Source organism: Phyllostomus discolor, chromosome 1, assembly GCF_004126475.2.
Source record: "Phyllostomus discolor isolate MPI-MPIP mPhyDis1 chromosome 1, mPhyDis1.pri.v3, whole genome shotgun sequence".
NCBI lineage: Eukaryota > Metazoa > Chordata > Mammalia > Chiroptera > Phyllostomidae > Phyllostomus > Phyllostomus discolor.
Genome location: NC_040903.2, coordinates 189502330 through 189520236, shown reverse-complemented (window position 1 = coordinate 189520236; position 17907 = coordinate 189502330). Strand labels below are relative to the sequence as shown.

At 44.1% G+C, this 17907-nt stretch overlaps 1 protein-coding gene across 1 annotated transcript in view; it reads right to left on the bottom strand.

Annotated features, from left to right (window-relative positions):
- The window catches only part of FNTB (farnesyltransferase, CAAX box, beta), a 61369-nt gene extending 53789 nt beyond the window's left edge, over positions 1-7580 (bottom strand). The window contains exon 1 of the mRNA XM_028505410.2: positions 7208-7580. Coding sequence (XP_028361211.1) covers positions 7208-7351 — 144 coding nt within the window. The 5' untranslated portion in view covers positions 7352-7580. The remainder of the gene's footprint in view (positions 1-7207) is intronic.
- Positions 7581-17907: the final 10327 nt, after the last annotated feature.

Below are 17907 nucleotides of genomic sequence, written 5' to 3'. Positions count from 1 at the left end.
TGCAGGTTCAGTCCCTGGTTGGGGTGCAGGTGAGAGGCAACCTCAGGGTGTGTGCGAGGCAACCACTTGATGTTTCTCTCTCACATCGATGTTTCTCACCCTTTCTTTCCACCTTCCCCTCTCTCTAAAAATAAATAAAATCTTTTTTTTTAAGATTAGAAAGTGCTTAGTTTTATGATGCCTTATCTCCCAAGCTTCCCCACATCCTACACGGATGGGCCACAACAAAGAAACTGTGTTCTGAAAGTTCAATGGTAAGTCAGTCATTTAGACCTTATTTGTTTTGCCATCCAAACAATGTCATGCCAAACCGGTTCCAAGCCAGCCCTCCCAAACCTTTTAATGTATAACATAACCGTTCATTCTAACTGTTAATTCAACAGCACATCTCATTTTCTCCAGTCATGAAGCAATTGGTCACCTAACACATGGTAAAAAGGGGACACAATGGTTCCGAGTTAGAAGTTTACGCCTGCTTCTGACTGGACGCAGGCTAGGCGTCTCTAGGCACAGAATGTTTTTAAATTTGCTAAAGTCAGATTACACGCTTTGAGGGGTACTAGAATATGCCTTCCCAAAATATACCTCTTTGGCATATGGATTATTTTGAGGTAAAGACCATTTGATAACCAAGAGACACAGGAAAAGCTCTAAAAACAGGGCATAAAATTTCATATTGTAAAGAAAATTTCCTTTTGTAAAAATATCTCCCTCTCTATACCAGAAGTGGAGAACTCTTAACAACTCTAATCAATGGAAAAGACTCAACGTAAATCTTCATAACAAATCTTACTAAATGACTCTTGTCTACCCCACTTTTCCTGTTCTCTCCCCATAACTTAGCTCTCCTACCCAGAAGGCCCATTCCCCTTTTCTTTGTTTTAGCCTAAAAGAATATAAAACCCCAAGTTCTAACCACCCCTTTGGGTGACTCATGGATGAGTGCTACCATGTGTACTTACAACATGCACATGTTAATACACTTCTGCTTGTTTTTCCCTCGTTCACCTTCTTCGGCTAGTCTAGTTTACAGGGCCCCAGCTGGAGAACCTAAAGTGGTAGAGGAAAAGATTTTTTTCCTGCTCTACTATATATTTATATTTACATAGTCATACATGCACATATATCTTTAAAATATATAATGAAACTAGTAAATATATACCAGCATGTGTATGTGTCATCTGTACACATGATAGAAACTAATATGTATATTAGTGTGTGTTTTCTGATGATAGATTGCGTCAGAATCGAGGGTCCAGAGATAAAGTGATGGCCTCAAGTCCACAAGACAGAAGGGCCACAGCAATAAATAAATGCAGATCTAACCATCTATCTTCACTCTTGCCAGCTCTGTTTAAAAGATACTTTCTGAAATTTTTCTAGAAATCCAACCAACAGAACCACAGAATAATCTCCACTCGTAGGTGAGTCATAAAAACCAGCTAATGCATTTGGGGCTTTCTCTTTCACAGGTTCTCTCTGAAGCCTGTCTCATGCTGCACCACTGACTTTCATATCACGGACCATCACTTCTCTTCTTCCTACAGTTCTCCCTCTCTCCCAGGGGAGGACACTTCCAGAAAGCAGGTTTGATGCCTGAGACTCATGCTAGTTCTGGAGATGTGGTAAAAGAATCATTAGTAAGTGAAATATAAAGCAAGGATTCTTCCTAAAAAAAAAATCTCTGGGTGGGGGGAAGTCACTTGATAAGCAATCTTTACAAAGTAACTCTTGCTGTGGTGAGTTCTTTCAATTCTTTATTTGGAACACAAAGTACCAGTTGAGGTTAACACATCCACCTGAAATAAGGTCTGGTCATGGCTGCTTGCAGAGGTAAGCTGAGTTTACCTTTACAGAAGAAGACAAATTAAACACAGATTTAGTCATTATTCCTGGGGATATGAACTCACGCTTCCACATGTAAGTTGCCATTATAAAATCTTTTAAAGATCACTTTAAAAAGTAATAATGTGGTTGAATTGCGGCGATCACAGATATACACAGACTGGACACATTGTAAGAGAATTCTAACTGTAACTTGTAGTAAAATAGTCAATGACAATGCCTCACCATACTCACAAAGGGTGAATTTCAAAAAACTGCAAGTATGGTTTGGAAAAACATATCAGCTCATCCAAAATGTGGCCCCAGTAATGATAAGAATACTGAGGTCAAATATGGATGTGAAGAGTTTGAAGAAAAGTATTATATGAATAGGAGGAAGAGGAAAACAGTATTTCCAAATTAGTGTAACTTTGCCCTGGCCAATGTGGCTCAGTTGGTTAGAGCATCATCCCATAACGGAAAGGTTGCAGGTTCGATTCCCCATTCCGGAGTGTACCATCCCCGGTCAGGGCATATGGGAGGCAACCAATCAATGCTTCTCTCTCACATCGACGTTTCTCTGTGTCCTTTTCTCTCTCTCTAAAAGCAATGGAAAAAATATCCTCAGGTGAAAATAAAAAGAAAATAAATAAAAATAAATTATTGTGATTATTACAGAGTATGTGATTTTAAATAGATCTATGTACCTAAATTTAAAATGTAAATTTTGTAAGTAGACATTTTATTTGTTTGCCTACATACCTAAAAGTACATGTATTTTCAAGTTGACCCCCAAAAAACATTTCGGGGGACTTTTTAATAGGGAAGAATGAGGAAATTTTTGAGATTTGAAATTGCCTTACAGTTGGCCAATATATGCTAAATTTAATAAAATAAAATTGATTCACATAGCTACCCTACTGACTACCTAACCAAGCAGAGCTCTTTTTCCTTCTATCAGATGCAGAAAAAAAACTGGTAAGTCTGATCATATTTAGTGGTTTGTTTCGCCTCCGTTTAATAATCTTTTGGAAGCTACGGCTTGAAACAAGTCAACAGCAAGAGTCCCTCCTTCAGGAACTGCGGTGGCGCAATGCCCATCACTTCAGGCCGGGTCTTCGGCCTGGCTCCCGTCCCACCCCACCGCCAGCAGCCTCCCGCCTCCAGCTAACCCAAGTTCCCACCACAGCCAGCATGCACCCTCCATTCAGTCCCAGTAAGTCTTCCTTTACGAAGGCTATTTTCCACCGGATGGCTCCCCGACCCTGGTCCCATGAAAGGAAGTTTTCTAGAGGGCCTCAGCCCACAACAGACAGGCTGCAGCCCCCTGAAATCCTGGAGCAATGAGGTCATAATTTAGCATTGAATTACATGTTTTTATAAGTGACTCCGTGATTGCTTCAGGCATATGGTTATTTTTTCCTCTAAGAGAAAAAATTCTGAGAGTAGGGACTAAGACGAATAATTCAAGATTTCCCTCAGAGTTGATTGTCACTTCACTGAATGTTGTCTAATGACATCATGCCATTTCAAGGGGAGGATGCTTTTACCCCTGCTCAAGGGAAAACTGCAAGAAAAAGACAGGAATAATACCTTCAGTAAACAACTGCTTTTAATAAGCTGCTACCTCTGAGACTGCACCAGTGTTGACCTACTGACCTGAATCACAGAGCATTTGCAACGGGGTGACAGCAGATGGGAAAAAAAAAAAAGAGAGAGAGAGAGAGACAACCACTAACAAAACAACTCCATCTTGCTTTAGGAGCTATAAAAGGTCCCCCACGCCTCAAACCCACCAGTAAAACAGTTTGTCAAGGTGGAGTCATTCAAAGAAATACCCAGAACCTGACGTGAGACACTCTACAACACCAGCGTTCCATTGCCACGGCCCTGAGCTAAGCAGCTATCATCTGTCACCTGCAGTACTGCAATAGCCTCCTAACTAGTTCCCCTGCGCCCTCTCCTCCTCACAATCCACTTCCCAGCAGTGACCTAAATGAGCCTGATGAAATGCTAGTCAGAGTGTGTCAGAACCCTCCAATTGTGGATCAGTCTGGGAGGTAACAGATGGCACATTCAAAGTGGGTGCTTTGAGGAGATCTTATGAAGAAAGGAGTTACAAAGGCATAGGCAGGTGCAACGAAACCACAAAAGAGAGCGCAGTACTCTGGGGCTGGCAACACAGGGGTGCTTGGTTCCCCCTCCCCCCAGGCCAGAAAGTATGAAGAGAAGGAGATAAACACAGAGAGCCCCACAAACAAGGCACCTTATAGGAGATGTGACCTTAAGTCTAGAGACACACCAGCCCACGCGACCCTGTAGGAAGGGAGTAAATGTGCGATCTCATTTTTTTCCCTCTCTGTCACCCCCTATCCATTACTGCCCTGGCCAAACACAACCAGGAGCTGTAAGGCAAGGGGGCCTGTCAAGCAGGTGCACCTCCTAGGGCACATCCACAGAGCAGGGTGGAAAAGGGTAGAGTGAATCCAGGGAAGGAAACAGAAGCCATCCAGCCCAGTGGCTTCCCGTCTCAGTCAGGGTATTTGAAAGTACTTATATAGGGCCCCCCACGGTCCAAACTCATCTCCCATCCTCCTGTTTGCTAACCTCGCCACTCGCAGTGGCTTTCCACTCAGCAGGCACACTCTTGCCTCAGGTCCTTTGTACTTGCTGCTTTTTTGCCCAGAATGCTTTTCCCCACAGACACACATACGGCATGCTCCCTCGCTTACTTCAGGTCTCAGCTAAAACATCAGGTCATCGGAGGTTTTCTCCTGCCACCTTATTTAAAAACTACCCCTGCTTCCACCCCACCCATTCCTGGCACACCCTGTCTCCCTTATCCTGCTTTTTTGTTCTCTGCAGCGTTCCCCTCCAATTAACATATCTAATAAACGATAGATAGATAGATAGATAGATAGATAGACAGATAGTTTACCCTTTTTAAATTAACTGCATCCTGGCCTAGAACACAAGTTTCATACAGCCATCAACTTGGCCTCTTTCCTTCACTGCCTTATGTCCAGTGCCCAAAACAGTGCCTGACACATAGAAGGCACTCAATATTTGTTGAATAAATTAAAATGAGTTAACAAAAACAGAAGGAATCATCACTACGGGCTCTTTCCACTACTTACAGGTTTAACTTCAAAATCAAATTGTTTTTTAACAAATAAAGTCTGCTGGTAATCAGATAGGATGCAGGTGATAAGTGTTTGTTTTATTGGCAATGGCACAAAATTGAGCTCTGACAGTAAATCTCTATGAATAAATTGTTCAGTCAGAACCAAAAGAATGACAGTAGTGCCTTCTGTAAGCAACTCCTCCTCACAAGGTTGGTACTTCTTATTCATATATCATTATCAAACTCCCAACCTAGTACTTCTCTAAGCCCCAGTCTTCTTGCCTGTAAAATGTGTAAGGACTGAATGATAGGATGTGTGGAGGGCCTTGAGCACGGTGCTGGGACGAAGTGAATGGGCACTATGGTGATTATTCAAGCACTGAGGCAACCATGAAAATGAGACACTACATTATCTTCCCACTATCTGGAACTGTTTATCCTACACTTTTAAAATGAGAGCTGGAATAACAACAAAAGGAAATCTTTTATTTCCTTTCAATCTACCCCACAGTTGGGCCTGCCTTTGAAAGACACCCTCTAATGCTCCATATCTGAATCTAGCAACCACTCCCGGCCCAAGGCTTGGCCCAGCCTTTTGCAGACCAGAACCTTGTACTCATTTCTGCATCACTCACTTTTGCCTAGATACTTAGAATGTAAATGCTGGTGTTTTCCTGGTAGAACTAAGCAGGGGCACTCTACTAAAATAAAAAGTAGTATAGAAAAAAAGAGAAAGAGCAGATCAGTAAGGCTGCTGATAATGTTCCTTTTTTTTTTTTTTTTTTTACTTATCCCTCTAACCATGGAAGTCTCTGTTCTGATTTCTAAATACACAGGCCAACATCTATTCCCTTTTCTCCACTAGTATTCTATCCACAGCCTTATGTGCTGGGTCACTTCAATTAACTACATAAAAGTTGACCCAATAGTCTTAGGTCAGATACAAAGAAAAACGTTTGATCTGAATCAACTCAACAACTCATCACTTAGGACTACTGCAAAGATCCTATAGGTTTTTTTATTGACAGGAGATTTCTTGGGTGTCTTTTGTAAAAGACTTCTATAAAAGGACACACTGGTGGTCTAACTAACCTGGGGGAGCTAGGTTAAAAAGATAAATGTTTCCTTTTCTACCCCAAGTTCCCTGAAGCATAAATCTCCAGTATTAACATTCTCTCTGCTTCTACATGTGTAACTGTGTAGTTAGTCAGGCCTTTCCTTTTGTTTAAACTAATTTATAATTATATCGATAACCATAATATACAATATAACAACTATCACGACTAATTTTGCCTCAGAGGAGGCTTTCAATTTCAGATATGAAAGTCCAAGCAGGTCCCTCCAAGATTAAGCCTGAGATTGATCTTACTAAAAGATCTTTTAGTCAGCAGCCTGATGTTTACTTGTAAGTAATAAAAAGAATCACCCTGACCACTTCTCCTGGTGACAGACGGGTAAACATTTCCACAATAACTTGAGAACAGTTGGGGAATGAGAAGAACAACAAAACTATAGTTCACTACTCATTCTCTATACACTTTTCAAAGCAGTAGGTCCAGTCCTACTTCGAGGACTCAGTGAATGAGAAGTAGTCCAAATTTTATACTTTTATTGTAAACACTTTCCAAACTATATTGTTTTCCTGTCTGTCTTCCCCAAGCAGGCTGTGCCATGCTCATGGTCGGACGCTGTTTTATTTCTTTGCGTTTCCAGCGTTGAACACACTGTGTCCAACACACTGCTGGTGCTCAAATGATTGAATGACTACTCAAATGACTACACACGAGGCAGGCCCCAAAACTGGCACTGGAGGTCAGAAATTAAACAGATCGTGAAGTGGCATGTCCTCACTCTGGCCGCTTCTCTTCCACTCTGTCCCCAAAGTACAGGTAAGGTGGGAAAAGTGTACTACCCATCCGAGAACCTCCCGATGTCCCGGCAGAAGGGAGTGGGCTGTCTGACCCGCCCGAGTTGCTTGTGACCTCCAAGCACAGAACACGATTCTCTCCGCTCCCTAAGACAGAGGGGACCCAGGTACTGTCCTTTCCGCCAAGGCCAACCCAGACACGACCCCTCCCCACAAACGCTCCACTCCCTAGACCTAGCCCCGGCGTCCAGACCTTCCCAGAAAAGAGGCTCCGCGCTGCACTGTGGGAGTCGTAGTTCTGCGATAAGTTCCGTACACCGGCGGCCCAGGGGATGGGACTCTCACTCCCAGAAGACCCCGCGCGGGAGCCTCACCTAGTCCTGTCATCTCACCTGTTCTATGGACGTGACTGTTTCCACCGAGTCGTCCTGCAACCGCTCCCTCGCGTGCTCGGGCCTTAGAGAGTACAGCGGCTCTGACCAGACAGGAGAGGAAGATGGAGGGCAGTAGCAGGTGAAGGAACTCGGAGTAGCCATGATCAGTAGAGCAGCGGGTGGTGTATAGGGCTCAGCTTCGTCCAACAACTACGCGCATTGAAACTCGAGCGGGTTAAGGCGCTACGGCGAGCGGTTAGAGTCAAAAAGATTTTGAACGCGAATCTCTCTCTCAACCTGCAAGTCTTCGGGGAGTGAGTTAATGAGATGCTGCCGCCCCCCAATGGTTAGAGTTGCTGCTGCAAGAGGCTCAACTTCCTGGAGGGCAAGGAAGGAAGGATGTGTACAATACTTCTGAATTTCCTTTGAGAGACGGTGGAAGATACCTGGTTCGTTATGCAAAAGAATACACACACCAACATTCTGCTCATTCTCAATTATAAGCTGTAGTTTGGGTGCCCAAAGAACCCAAGGATTGTAACTTTGAAAGCATTTCTGACAGCTCTCCTTCCTGATTGCCTCAGTCACGCTATTACTAACAGAATTATTTACACCTTTGGGTCCGTGACAGCCTCCCCAGGAGAAGTCAGTAGCTTCCCAACAAAGGAACTGCCATCTCAGCACTCGGTGATGAAGAGAAGGGGCATTGTAAATCTCTCCTATTCCCTTGGGTGTTACAGTGCAGTAGCAGGAACTAAAATTCAGAAGAAGGAACAAGTATAAATGAAAAAACAAAGGCAATATTCTATTCATTCATTTATTTATCCATTTTTATAGAGCACCTACTCCATGTCAGGCACTGCTAGGTCCTGGGAACACAAAAGTGAAAAGAACAAACAAGGTCCCTGCTTTTGGGAAACTTACAGTGTAGTGGAATAGACAGAACTAAGTGAATGAACACATAAATATATGAAGACTTGTGATAAATGGTATTAAGAAAAACAGGGTCTATGAGAAATTAAAGTAGAATGGGACTAACTAGATTGGGTGGTGAGGCCAAGCCTCTTCACATAAGTGACATGTAAGCTGAGACCTGAAGGATGACAAGGAGCCATCCATGTGAACAATATGCGGAAGAGTTCAAGAGGAAGAAACAGCGTTTCTTGCTGTTTATTGGAGACAATATGCCATAAATGTACATATGTATGTTTATATTAATTCTGATATTTAATCTGAAGGTATTCAGAATTTTAAAAGCCCTATTGAATGGGAAAAATCATATACACCTCCATAAAAATAATTTGAAGTTGTGACATTGGGAAATCCCTGGTACCTTTGCACAAGCAATAGAAAAGAATCTTTCAGGGCCCACATCCAAAGGACTACACCAAAAATATACGACCAATACATTAAACTATCCAGAGCACAGGGGGTTGTTGGAGGATGGGAGAAGAGCAAATGACAGACTTCCCACATAGACTTGGACACAAGCTCCATTTCTTGCTCAGAGCATTCCCCTCTGTTCCCACTCATTTCCAAGTCACATGTCTAGGACCCAGGGAGAGGTGGTGTGGTATTGTACAACCAGCCATTCCCCTGTTCTCAGTCTCTGGTGTCAAAAAGAAGCACTCAGAAAGATTCTAAGGATGAGGCCAGAATGACCTGAAGGCCTCAAACCATGTCCATTGTGAGGGAAGAAGAAACTTTTCTCTACTTATGATTTTTTCAGCTGATCTAATAATTAAATTGAGACATATTAACAAAAGAAAATGACCAAATTTAATTACATATGTACACATGGGAACCTCACATACAGAAGAGATTTAGAGACAGTTAAAATGGGGCGTGTATGGCATTCCGAGCTAAGTATGAGGCAAGGTGTCTTGGGGCTTCAAAGGGTCATTGCCGGACAAAAAGAGCAGATGTTCAGTAATTAGTAGTTATTCCTATATGTATCTATATAGATACATTTTTTAAAAAGGTTATCTCTGATCACCTGATTCAAATTCTTCTAGGTACTTAAAGGGGTCGGGGACAGAAGTTTCTCTTGAGCCCTCAGGGTCACAGTTACCCTTAGCTCAAAATAATCCACATACCACACAGGCATACTTTGGGGTGACTCCTTCTGAACACCTATACCATTTTAGTGCTACTAATGTCAAGTTAAGTCCTAGAGGTAGTGGAATGTTATGAAATCTGAGAATAAGTGAGACTGTGTGGGTTAAGGTCACCAATATGGCTGCACTATACTCCCCTCTGTACTGGCAATCTACTGTCTTTCCCTTAGTTCTGTTTTGGAAAAAACTGTCTGACAGAGGTCCAGGTCATATCTAAGGATTCAGCCTTCTTCCCCGAGTTGCTTTGCTGGCTAGAAATTTAAATTGAGCTATTGAAAGAGTAGCTGGAAGCATTTTGTAACAAATTGTTACATCTATATCACAGGTGTTCTTAAAGCAACTGCAAATTGTATTCAAATAGATTTCCATTTCTGAAATGCAATCTCCTCTGCAGTGCGGTCTGAAAGATATTAACAGGGGTATGCCAAGAGTCACCTGCAGTATAGTATCTGTTCATTCAGTAAATATTTATTGAGTACCCATTATGTGCTGGGCACTGAGCTAAATGCTGAGAAGACAGTGGTGGACAGGCCAGACACAGTTTCAGCTCTTATGGGTCTCATGGTTTACCAGAAAAAACAACCATTACACAATCATTACAGAACCATTTAATTGAGGGAAACAGTATGAGGGAAAAAGAAGCACAGGGTGTTGTGAGATTGCATAATAGAGGGGACTACAGGCAACCTGGAAGACCAGTAAAGGCTCGCATGAGGAAAAGAGTTAAACTAACCCGAGGTGATAGGCCATCCCAGGAAGAAGAAACCCAGCGACAAAAATCAGGTGAAACAAGGAATGAAAAAGGTGGGGAATTTGTGTTCTGTGTAGCACCAAGAAGACTAGTCAGTGCTGGATCGACAGTGGCCCACCAGTTGTCCTTCTTCTGGGGTTAATAAAACCATTGGTTGAAGAAGCATAATGAACACAGTCATTGGCTGTATGGCAGAAAATGATGTACTTACAGGAGAAAGTCTCAGTAATGATAATTCATAGCAACTCCAGCTTGGACTGTAGATGATTTGAGTTTATGTTACTAAAATGCCTGATAGTTTCCTGAATTACACTGTGAATTATAATTGTTTTTGTAATTATACAAAATTATATGGATAGTGCTATTTTGTACCTCCATCAAGAGTAAAAAAGAAAAAAGAAAGAAATTAATGGCCTAAATGAACCACTAGAGGTCACTTCTGACCCTAATGTAGGCCTATAAAGCCAGCTTCAAAACCGCTCTCACTGCAGTAACTCGCAAGGAGACCATAATGTCAGCATGAATTGTTTCTTTTAATATCTTGTGGAACTATGCAATGCATATCTTGGAAAGTTTGAAAAATGGAAAGAAATCGTCTATTATCCCACTAGATAATTAATTTTCTCCCATACAGTTGCTCTTCCACCAGCCCAGACACAATGACTTCCCAGCTCCTACCTGGGGCAGGCCCATCCCCCTCCTCCTCTTCCCCTTCCCTCATGCCCCACCCCAAGACTTTATTCCACCATTTCCCTTCCCTTTCCCAAAAGATCATATTGTCCCTATACTTGATCATTCCCATCACCTTCAAACAGACTTCTCCATTCTCGGTGGGGCCAGGGGTGGGGGGAGGGGGGAACCATTTTTAACCCTCATATTTCCACTCCTCCTCCAACTACCTCCCCCTTACTCATCTCATTTCCTCCTTACCAGCGTCTCCATTTCCTCTCCTCCAATGGTCTCTTGGACCCATTCCAGCCTGGCTTCCCCATCAGTTCTTGTAAAGTCCCCGTTGAACTCCACATGGTGAAATCCAAGGGCCAGTTCTCAGTCCTAATCTCAACTTCCTAGCTGACTTCCTAGCAACATTTCACATAGTTGATCATACTATTCTCCTTTAAATACCTTCTTGAGTGTCTTGTTCTGGCTTTTGCTATTTCTGCAACTATCCAACACCTTAACTTTGGAGCAGCCCAGGGTCCTCTGTCTACAGTCATTCGCCTATGAGTCCAGGCAGTCTCAATGTTTTAAATACCACCGGCAGGTTGACAACTCCCTCATTTATTTCTCCATCCTGGATCTTTCCCCTGAACTCCAGAGTTTGTGTCTAATATCCTCCTTGCACTTCCACTTGGAGGTCTAAAAGGTATCTCAAACTTAGCATGACCACAAGAGAGCTGCTGGTTTCCATTCTCAGTTATGGCAACAACTTCTTCCACTTAACTCCAAAGATCTTGGAGCCATCCTTAATGTCTCTTTCTCTCATGCCCCACACATCTTGTTGAAAATATATGCAGAACCTGGCCATTGCTTACCAATCCCACTGCCAGTGTCCTGGTCCAAGTCACCATCATCTGTTACTTGGATTTTACATTCATCTCTCATCTGTTCTTCCTGTTTCCCACTCTTGTCCCCAGTTAGCCCAATACAAACTCAAAACCCAGCTGAACTTTTTTCAGTGTAAGCCATGCCTTCACGCAAAGGCCTCAGCGATGATGGAGCCGGTTCTTGTGCTCTCCGGCTGACTCTGCCCACCCACACAGGCCTCCTTGCTGCTCTGTGCGCGCTCCGGCTCCCGCCAGACTCAGAGCACGTGCGCTCACACTTCCCTCCTCTGCCATGCTCTGCCCCCAGATATGGGCAGGGCTTGTCTTCACTCAAATTCCTTAGTCCAACTCAGAGTCCTTTTCCTGGAAGCCTTTCCTGACCTCCCCTTGCAAAACTGAAACATGCTCCCCCTGACGAGTACTCTGTCCCACTCTCCCGCTTCATTTTCCTCCATGGCACCTACAGCAGGTGACGGATCCGGTATTTTAGGCATTTATTGTATTAACTGTCTGTCTTCCCCCCCGCTAGAATGTAAGCTCCCGGGGCAGGGATCTTTATATTATTCACTGCTTATTCTCTGGTACTTACATAATGGACATTAAGTCAAATAATTTTCAGTTGCTGTAATAAACATTTGAGTGCTTGTTAGTGTAACATACCTTAGATGATAACAACAATGAATATAATATTAGCCTTCCCCTTGAGGAGCTCACTAGTAATAAAAACAGAAACAATATATATATACAAAATAAATAAAATATAAAATAATATGTATAAATATAAACAAAACAAGACAATACTTACACAGATGCAGTGGGAATAACAGGGCAGGATTAATTGATTTTAATCTATTTAATGAAGACAGTCTTTTAATATACAATATTTTTCTTTAGTAATACTTTCAATAGGAGGAATATTCTCTGGTAATAATTTCTAAAGGATTGAATTATAATTTGGAAATTATGAAATTCTATTTTTTTCATTCTCATTTCCTGTAGCACACACACACAAATACAAAAAGTTTCAAAATCACTAAAAACAATGGCCCTTGGGGGAGCACTTGAGATATTGCTCCTTGGCACAAGCATGTCATCAGTGTCGGCCCAAAACAAACTCTTATAAACATCCCCCCAAAGTGGCTTTCTGAGGACAGTGATTTTATGGCACCAAGAACAACTATGTCATAAAACCATCAATTACACACAATGCATTGTTTCACTGTGACATATATTGATATAAGTTAGTCACATTGATACTATTAATCATTCCATATACTCTCCTATTGAAAACCCATACCAAAGTATTGACTCTTAGTCCTGGTTGAGGTTTAGCATGGTGAAAACTATTTTACCAGCAGATACAAAATTGAAGTCAGGTAAAGAACATTGCTCACGCTGAAAAATCTGATAAATGATTTTAAAAATTGTTGAGAGGTAATGCCAGGAATGGATACTCCAGAGGATATTGGTAATTCTCAACCCAGGCTGTGCCTTTAAAAATACAGACTTTACCCTGGCAGGTGTGGCTCAGCAGATTGAGTGCCTGCGACACAAACGGTCTCCTTGCCTTGACGGTTGCTGGTTTGATTCCCTGTAGGGCACATGCCTGGGTTGCAGGCCAGGTCCCCAGTTGGGGGCATGCAAGAGACAACTGATTGATGATTCTCTCACACATGAATGTTTCTCTCCCTCTCTTTGTCCTCCCTTCCTCTCTCTCTAAAAATAAAATAAAATAAAAATATTAAAAAATAAAAATACAGATTTTCCCAAGCACTAGTCCAGGCCTACTGAATCAGAATCTCTGGGGCTGGGGCCCAGGCAAGTGCATTTTTGCAAAGCTCCACCAGTGATGCTGATACACAGGTGGGGTTGAGAGCCACCACACAACTTCTGCTTATGTGGCAGAAATGCTGGCCGTCCACCAGAGTTCTGCTTCCCTTCCATAGTGGGGTTGTTGCAGCTGGGCAGTGGCTGCCCAGCAGTCCCCCTTGCATTTAGGCAGGGTGTTGTGACTGAGCTCTGACCAATGGAATATGGGCAGAAGTGATGCACTGCACATTCTGGCACAGCCCTTTAAAACCTTCTCTTCCATCGTCTATTTCCTCTCTTTTTCTCTGCCAGCGGAAGTTCAATGCCTAGGGCAGCCCTTCGTATTCAAAAGAACTTCATGCCATGTGATCTGAAAGTTAAAAATCTCAGTTCACAAAGAGATAGATCTCTAGTGTTTTATTCCACTGGACAGATGGCTTAATCCCTTTACAGATTCAAATGATTTTCTGGACAAATATTGTGACCTCTTTCAAATGTGTATGATACCACTCCTTTTCAAAAGCCATTTTGAAGCTTGCTAACTTGTAACTACAGGGTCAACGTCCCATCCACTGTGCTGGGTCCCAAAGCTTCATCTTCCCTACAGAGCCCCTCCTCCCTGCTTCCTACAAGCCAGTCTTGGAGGGGCCCTTAGGGATATACTGTTAGAAGAGAAAGCCTGCAGTCCTGATGTGTGAGGGACCTGGGATGCGGTGTTTCCCGACTGCTGCTTGGTGGGCATTCTCCACCAACCGTCTTGCATGTCAGCTCTAATGAAGAGCAATGTCTGGCTTTTAAAATGAGTCCCACAGTGTGAATCTTGTTGCAGAGTCTCAGCCACCCTGGGAGACCGAATGACTTTGTGGAACAAAGCTACCTGCCCCCACTCCCACCTCCTTGCTGCCCATTAGACTTTACATGAGCAGGAAATACATCTTAACAGCGTAAAACCCTGAGAATCAGGGGTTTGTCTGTTACAGTAACTAGCAGCACCTCAACTAATACTTACAATGACTCATGGTGCAAAGATTCCTAACTTCACGTTATGTTTTGTCTCCCAAAGGATAACTTTGACAATAAAAGTTCAATACAACGAACATTGCTTGGTTAGAGCTTGCTAGTCACGTCTCTCAGCTCCAGTCTCATAAAGAAAAGTATCTCTCTTCTGAGGCTTCTCCATCCCAAAACCTCCACATCCAGTCTAGACCACCAATCAAAAAGCCGCAAGAAAGACACAACTTTCATTTCCTGTTCTGAGAGAATAAAATCATTCTAAAAACTATCTGTGCACAGGAACTGTCTGCGGTGGCTCCTGGATTTGTTCCTCGTCACGGGCTGCATTGTGTCCCCCTGACCCAAATTCTTATATTGAAGTCCTAACACCTAATGCCTCAGAAGGTGACTGAAGGTGTTTTAGGCATTAGGGCCTTTAAAGAGGTAATGAAGGTAAAGGGAGATCATCTGGGTGGGCCCTAATCCAACGTGACTGGTGTCCTCCCACGAAGAGGAGATTAGGACACAGGCAGGCACCTAACCATTGAACACGAAGGAAAGGTGAACCTAAAGATGGCAGGTATAAGGAGAGAGGACCCAGAAGAAACCAACCCTGCTGACACCCTGATCGTGGATTCCTAGCCTACAGAACTGTGAGAACAAGAAACCTCTACTGTTTCAGCCACGCAGTCTATGGTGCTTTGCTAAGGCAGCCTGAGCAAACTAACACGGTCAGGAAAGCGGGGGCCAGGGAACCACGGACAACCCGAAGTGGCCCTGTGGGTCATTCTGTGTGAGCACAAACTACCATCAGGGTTGTCTTCCTTGGCCCCCAACCCCAATATGCACAAGTGTCTGACAACTTGCCCTCTTCCCTCTTTCCTTGTCATTTCAGAGTCCCTTTCCCCCTTTCTCTACGTATCAGAGATAGAAAAGAAAAAGAATGTGAATGGAGGGCAGTATTGAGAAGATGATGCTGGGAGTCTGTGCTGTTTCTTCTCATCCTAGATGAGGTGGAAATCTCTCTGCAAGGTGAGGACATCGCTTACAGCCACCCAGAGCGGGGAACATGGGCATGAGGCTAGAAGAAGCATGGGGTTTGCTAATGAGGAGTCCACAGGCCACCTGCGTTGAGTCTCAGCAGTGAGCTGCCTATCGGTTCATCTTTCTACTTATTCAGCTGTTGCTATGGCAGATCCCACAGTGATGCCTTTGCTGGGAGCATGCTCAGTATGGCTTAGCTGGGGGTGGTGAGGAGCAGGGGCAAGCGCTTATGTCCCTGGTAAAAGAATGAAAATAATGTAATTGGAAGACTCTTGTGAGACCTCCAGCAACCATTCCTCAGATATCACCCAGTTCTACTGAAATCTGCTCCAGTCCAAGCTGACGTCAACTGGAGAGGACGCCAAAATGTCCCACTGAGTGACCGAGGGAAGGGGATGGAACTAGGCATTTCCTTGACAGAGATCCTGGTTAGAGCAAACTTTTTTTTTTGTCTCCAGTAGCTGTGTGGTTCTTTTGCTAACACTGCCCCAAATTCTCAGCTCCAACACCTCATGGATGTGTACACATGTGCGCACGCACACACACTTGAGAAAGGGAGGTGTCTGTATGACAGCTCTGCAGACACATCTTTCCAATAGCTGAGCCAGGATGATAATGGAAATCTAAAAGCCTGGGCTCCTCGCCTGTTTCGTTATATATGCAATAGGCCACAAACAGCCAGACAGAAGAAATGCATCGGGTCAAGGTATGGGGGGGGGGAGGGGAAGCGTGGAGCTTCCTATGCTCTCTTCTGGGGCCCTCCCCCACTTTCTTAAGCAATGTAAGCTACTACATTTGAGCAGGATGACATGTCCTCCATTGCTCACGAGTCTGGGCATTTATGTCCCTGGATTTGTTCAGGAAACCTCATTTCCTTTCCTGCCTTGCCTGGGGAAAGTCATTTCCTTCAACATGAAGTTCTTTCCTGGACTAAGAATTCACCTGTTGCAACCGCTTCCTGGTCCCCCAGACAGAGGCAAGCGGCAAGCCACGAATGGCCCCAGCAAGGAGGCCTGTGGAGAGCACGTATCATCACAGGGCCAATCGATGCGATGAGATCGATGAGAAGGCCGCTGCAGTGCCCACGTGGGGTCAGGCTGCGTTGACTGTGCACTCTGCACTGTGTGTGTTCTGTGGAGGAAAATCACAGCAGGACAGGCCCGGGCCCTGGAAAACATCCCTGTACCACCCACATGTGCTCAGGGAAAACACTGCAGGGTGGTTCCCCACGCCCCCAGCATTTATTGAGTGCTGTGTCAAGTACTGCATGAAATCCTTTCCACACTTTATTTATCTTTCCAGCAATCCTGTGAGGACATCCTAACTTCACAGACGAGGAAACTTAGGCACAGGGGTTCTGTGACATGCTCAGGGCTGCACAGCTGATGAGTGGAGGAGCAGGGAGGGCACCCAGGGACGCCCAACAGCAGAGCCCTCAGCGTGCACCAGAAACCCAGTGTAAGTCCAAAGAAGAGGAACACACCCGGGAATCTTCATGGAATCCATAGGGTCAGTTTCCTTCGCTTTTCATGTAATCAAAGTAGCTGTCAGATTCAGAATTTTTTCCTCTTTATTATAAATTTAGACGCTTCGCCTGAAATACAATTATTTAAATAAATGGACTTACCGCTTTCCTTGACCTACTCCTGAAAAACACACTCTCCATCCAATACTCAGCCTGAAAACAGTTACACCCAAATACACATACACACACACTTTCATCACTTTTTAAAGATCTAATGGGCTAGACTCCCCTAATACTCATTCTTAGGAATAGGCAATTTTCTAGACTCCAGAGAACATTTATTTGCCTCTCACAGGCGTTAACACATTCAGCGGTAGTAAATTAGGTCTTGAAGGAGGCCCATTCATTCTTCCGTGCCATTGTGTACACCAGCAGAAATACTTAGTGGTTTGAAATAATGTACTGAAATCCTGAGCGCCTACCCTAAGCGGCTCAGACCCAAAACAGAGACTTTTGCCTGCACAACATTTCCAAACGATTTTGCATTTGGAAATGTTTTTATGATCATGTAGCTTTTCAGCCTGGTGAAGGAGGTCAGCAATTTTCCCCATTTAAAGAAAAACTGGGGTGGGGGAGGACAGAGAAGGGCAGACGCAGTCACACAGGGTTATGCGGAGGCCAGATGGCAGAGAGGGAGAATTCCAGCAACACTCTCCGGCGTTCCTGGAGATCCCGGCTTCAGGAGTAGATGCTGTTTGAATTGAATCCAGACCCTGATTAAGGCCTTCGACCGGGGAAGAACCCAGGTGGGGACCACCCTCTGCCCCCTGCACCAAGCTTCTGAAGGGGCGGGGTGCTGGGGGTGCTGGCGGGGCAGGCGGGGTGGGGTGGGGGCAGAATTGGCCTGTTGGCAGGTTCGGGATGGGATGTGGGGAGAAAAGATGAGACCCAAAAGCCGAGTTTGGTAGAGGTGGGCTTGGTGGGAGCTCACG